At 43.7% G+C, this 5840-nt stretch overlaps 1 protein-coding gene across 1 annotated transcript in view; it reads right to left on the bottom strand.

Moving 5' to 3' along the window:
* Nucleotides 1–4796: 4796 nt before the first annotated feature.
* The window catches only part of cxxc4 (CXXC finger 4), a 30092-nt gene continuing 29048 nt past the window's right edge, over nt 4797–5840 (bottom strand). The window contains exon 2 of the mRNA XM_053622234.1: nt 4797–5667. Coding sequence (XP_053478209.1) covers nt 5623–5667 — 45 coding nt within the window. The 3' untranslated portion in view covers nt 4797–5622. The remainder of the gene's footprint in view (nt 5668–5840) is intronic.

The following is a 5840-nucleotide window of genomic DNA, read 5'->3' as shown; positions in this document are numbered from 1 at the left end:
ACACACACACTCACTTAATTTACACACACACACACACACACACACACAACACGAACACACATGAACACACACACACAAACAAACACACGAACACACACACAAATACACACACACACAAACACACACACACGAACACACACACTCACTTAATTTACACACACACACACACATGAACACACATGAACACACACACACACACAAACACATGAACACACACACACGAACACACACACACACACGAACACACACACACAAATACACACACACACGAACACACACGAACACACACACGAACACACACACGAACACACACACACATGAACACACACACGAACACACACACACACAAACACACACACACGAACACACACACACAAACACACACACACAAACACACACACACACACATGAACACACACACACGAACACACACACGAACACACACACATGAACACACACAAACACACACACACGAACACACACACACAAACACACACACATGAACACACACACATGAACACACATAGGAGTGTGTGTGTGTGTGAGAGAGAGAGAGAGACAGAGAGAGAGAGAGAGAGAAGGAGAGAGAGAGAGAGAGAAGGAGAGAGAGAGAGAAGGAAAGAGAGAGAGAGAGAAGGAGAGAGACAGAGAGAAGGAGAGAGAGAGAGAAGGAGAGAGAGAGAGAGAGAGAAGGAGAGAGAGAGAGAGAGAGAGAGAGAGAGAGAGAGAAGGAGAGAGAGAGAGAGAGAAGGAGAGACAGAGAGAAGGAGAGAGAGAGAGAAGGAGAGAGAGAGAGAGAAGGAGAGAGAGAGAGAGAGAGAGAGAGAGAGAAGGAGAGAGAGAGAGAGAGAGAGAGAGAGAAGGAGAGAGAGAGAGAGAAGGAGAGAGAGAGAGAGAGAGAGAGAGAAGGAGAGAGAAGGAGAGAGAGAGAGAGAAGGAGAGACAGAGAGAAGGAGAGAGAGAGAGAAGGAGAGACAGAGAGAAGGAGAGAGAGAGAGAGAGAAGGAGAGAGAGAGAGAGAGAGAGAAGGAGAGAGAGAGAGAGAGAGAGAGAGAGAAGGAGAGAGAGAGAGAGAGAAGGAGAGACAGAGAGAAGGAGAGAGAGAGAGAAGGAGAGAGAGAGAGAAGGAGAGAGAGAGAGAGAGAAGGAGAGAGAGAGAGAGAGAGAGAAGGAGAGACAGAGAGAAGGAGAGAGAGAGAGAAGGAGAGAGAGAGAGAGAGAGAAGGAGAGAGAGAGAGAGAGAGAGAGAGAGAAGGATGTACAGACTTTCAGCTGCAATGAACCAATCAAACGAATGCTTCACACACACATGAACACACATGAACACACACACACTCACACACACACACACACAAACACACACACACACGAACACACACACGAACACACACACACGAACACACACACGAACACACACACACGAACACACACACATGAACACACTCACACACACACACAGAGAGAGGATTAGTGTCTCTGGTGTGCTTTGGATGGAGGATGAATGTTTGTATGAAGTTAAATCCTGCCGTTAAAGTCCTTATAGTAAAGTCTGTCCACATGGCAGCCATCTTGGCTCCCAGGAAGTTATTTTCAGTCCTACAAGACCAGACTCATATCTACTTTTGGGGAAAGATAGTCACGAGTGGTACAACAGAAGTTTGCCTACCTACAATATGGCAAAATATAATGTCTTCTATACTGTTGAACAGGAGCATGATGAAAAGCGTAGACCCTGAAGAAGGACAGTGGTTTCCATCCACTGGTTCTTAAACTGGTTCCCATTCAGTACGCTCAGGCTATCATGTTATTCATGCTGAGCAGACACAAAACTGGTTCACGTCAGTGGATGTGTATATATTTTCATGTTCCCATATCATCGTTTCCAAATCCAGGCATTCCAATTCAAAGTTCCACCATCTGACGTCTCTCTGGTACCAGAAACTGGTACTGAAACTGGCCGCACAGTTCCCTGGCATGAAGCTAGATTCACTGAGATTGCTAGCACCCGCTTTACCCCAGACTGTGGTCTATCTAGCCCACAACATTTTCCTGCCGGTCCTGAGAAACAGTCACATGCTGGTCTATTTATGACACAGTACGAGGTTGGATGACCCTCTCTGAGATCAGTTCAGTTGTCAGGACAACATAATGGTGCGGTGGATACACTGTTGAGACAACGCATGCACCTTGGAGAATGTCATCTGCACCCAGAAGTGGTGTCTCAGATGTAGGAAAAGTTTGCAGGGCACAGGTGAAGCTCTGCCCATGCCTAACTGAGCTATTGTCCACTACAGAATGCACTGGTTCATGACTCACCTCACTGTGACCAGGCCCTGGTTTCCACTGGTTCTCTCACTAGGGGATGGAATGCTTTGGTAGCTTCCTCTCTGAAAAGATCTGTATGGAATGATTTGGCACCCTCAGCCAGGTTGTGTGCACCGGAGTGAAAAGCATGTAGAGGGCTGCGATTTAGACGCTCCTGAATACAGGTCCCTAGTTCATGGGCCTTGTATGACACTTTTCGGTGAACGGTGTCCATCTTCTGGATCCAGTGCACTGCCCGGTTCCTAAAGAACTGGCATTCCTCAGGGACTGCTAGACAGGACAATGTTGAAGGTGCAAGTGGTGGCTAGTGCAGCGTGTCACAGCACCATGCATGATGTCTCGCTGGGGTTCATAAACTAGGCTCAGCATTTCTGAGTAGCTATTGTCCAGTTTTCTCCACCAAGACCCTGGTGTGGGATCTCACCATGATGAGCGATGCAGGATACCGAACCGAAATGAGTCAGTTACCATCAGTTCCCCAAGCGGTTCTCACCACTCCTGGAGGTTCTCCGGTGCTCATAGAACCACAGTTACATATCAAACTAGCGTTCTGCACACTTTAACCTACAACCACCATCTTTCTTTTACACATTGTGTGCTCATCTCACCCCATCTCTCTCTCTCTCTCTCTCTATTTCTCTCTCTCTCTCTCACACACACACACACACACACACACACACACACACACTCACTCACTTAATTTACACACACACACACACACACACTCTAGAGTGACAGGCCACATGGGGATACGAGACTCTTTAAAGGCCAAAGTCTCTCTCTCTGTTTGTCTCTTTCTGTTTATCCTTCTCTTTATCTCTCTCTCCATTTGTCTTGCACTGTTTATGTCTCTTTCTGTCTGTCTCTCTTTCTGTCTCTATCTCCTTCTGTTTGTGTCTCTGTCTTTCTTTCTGTTTGTCTCTTTCTATCTCTCAGTTTGTCTCTATCACTGTCTCTCGCTTTCTAACAGTATTCTCATTCATTTTCCTTATCTTTCAACTCTTTCATTTGTTTCACACACACACACACACACACACACACACACACAAGATTTGTGATTGTAATGTTTAATTTTACATGTGAGAATAAAAATTACATCAAATTATTTTTACAACTTTTTTTGGTCTTTTTTTCCTTTCATTTGAACACATAAAAGCATCACAACGACGATACAAACTCTCAGTAATCTTTAAACCCAAAACACAGATACACATGCAACAGCAGGGCGTTAGCGCTAGCATTAGCGCTAGTGAGTTACATCGCTCATGTTTTTAACACCATAGTTTTAGTTTCTGGGGTTCACATGAACACAGATCTGATCTATTACATCAGACGAACTGAAGATCAGTTACAGCAAAGTGTGAACATTTTAAACCATTCATTAATATTCATCATTTTCACTGCTAACTTTATCCAGCTAGCAATCATCAACTGATCTGACAGGATTTCTGAGAGGAATTTATAAATAAATAAATCATATTGGTAAATGGTCTTAATATTAAGTGCTAACATTAGCCAGCTAGCTACGCTGAGCTTATCTGGCAGAATATCAGAGAAGAATTTTAAGATCTGGAGTTACTCTGCGTTCTTTATCTCGCTTCAGTTCATCTGGTGCAGATAGCTAGCAGATCTTTGCTAAATTTAGCAATTTAGAAATTTAACCTTTATTTACTTACTTGCGCCTCAAAACTACAGAAGCCCAGAGAAGCTGTGCATTATTATAAAGCTTCCCTTTTATTTATTGTACAGTGTTCGCAGGTATCACAGGCTAGCTAGGTGATTAGTTCTGCATGTTTAGCTACTCCAGTGGAACATTAGCTAGAAGCTATATTCAATACCTGTGTTATCGAGCGATTAATTAGCTAGTTATTTAGTTATTTTAGCAAAGATGCTCCAGTTATAACATCTAGCAAACAGTTTGATAATTTATTAATGACTATTAATTTTATTTTTATTTGATTTCAGTAATGCGAGTGGGTGACTTCAGATCAGTATGGATGCGACTTTAGCTGCTTCGTAACTTCGTAACTGAGATCTCATAGCGAAGATCTCTGGCCAGAGAAATAAATAATAAATGCACAGCCTTTCTGTACTTCTGTAGCAGCACATCGTTATTCAAAGATCTCATCCGAAACAGTCCAGGATCCAGTGTTTTCCCATAAATCAAGACGTTTCACATCACAAATTAAAAATTACAACACGTTGTTAGCAAGACAATATGCCCTGCGTAACGTCCGAACAGCGGGAAATTAAAGGAAAAGTACAGAACCGTGATTGGCTGCGTCTCTCGTCCCGGCGCATAAAATCAACTGAAACTCTGAAGAATTTCCCGATTATTGCTGCAGGTCTGGCGTACGATCGCGTTTCCGCCGTCTGTATCGTCCGGCAGCGGTTTGTCGAGGCGACTGTTCGAGTCTGTGCGTGATATCACATCGATGACATCGTTACAGTCGTTCGATAAGGTCACATGACAATCGTGGGACGCTGTAGGTAGATCATAAATGATCATTCTCTGATCAGAAATGGTTTGTTCCATTCATAGATGGATGGATGGATGTATGGATGGATGTGCAAACAGATACATGAACAGAGCGGTAAATGGACCACTAGACAAATAGTATATCAGAAAATCCGATCTTCCCCAATGTTGAGAAATGGTTTGGTCTACGTACACAAAAAGAGAGAGAGAGACTATCAGATTCTCTTCTCTTCTCTTCTGGAAAGGATTGTTCTAGCTACATGGATAAAGACAGAGAGCAGAAAAATAGAAGGATAGAACCAAGGATAGAAGGCTCATATGATGAACAGACAGACAGATTGTATCTGATCCCCCCCCGCCCCCCTCTCCTCGGGAATGGTTTATTCCAGCTTCGTAGATGTCCTCCTGTTCTCCTTCAGTCACCTCGACTCACAGCTCCAAGACATTCAGCGTGATCACGCCGTCCTCCGTGTGAATGGTGTATTCCAGGTGAATGGTATATTCCATTTGAATGGTTTATTCCGGGTGCTGATTGTCTATAAGTTAGCATCTGTAGCTCGAACAGCCACGACACTGAACACGCAGAGACACTGAAAATTACACAAGAAATAAACAAATTACAGAATTAAACCTTCTCTCGTCCACCTCTCTCTCTCTCTCTCTTCCTTTCTCTATCTCTTACAGTCTGTCTCTCGTTTCTGTGGTTTCCGTCGTTCCTCCGGCGACGCTTGGTTTCAGTTTCAGGTTCTCGAACCATTAAATCCATTTCTTCAAGTCAGTTATTGAATAATGTCGCATGACGGTGTGTTTCTTTGGGACTAGAAGAACCATCGAAACGCCTCCCCGCTGCTCACCGGCGTCCTCTAGGGGAAGAGCAGAGAAAACAGGAAGTGATGTTAGGAACAGGAAATGCACTTTACACTATTTAAAATACAGAAGAATCTGAAATTAAATGAGCGACAAAGCCATCATTTTCACGGAGCTGCAATTTCAGCACCATTACGCTTTGATAAATTACAATTTTCTCAATTTTATG

The sequence above is a fragment of the Ictalurus furcatus genome, chromosome 3, assembly GCF_023375685.1.
Source record: "Ictalurus furcatus strain D&B chromosome 3, Billie_1.0, whole genome shotgun sequence".
NCBI lineage: Eukaryota > Metazoa > Chordata > Actinopteri > Siluriformes > Ictaluridae > Ictalurus > Ictalurus furcatus.
The sequence above is the reverse complement of the archived record's forward strand: the minus strand, read 5'-3'. Positions and strand labels throughout refer to the sequence as shown.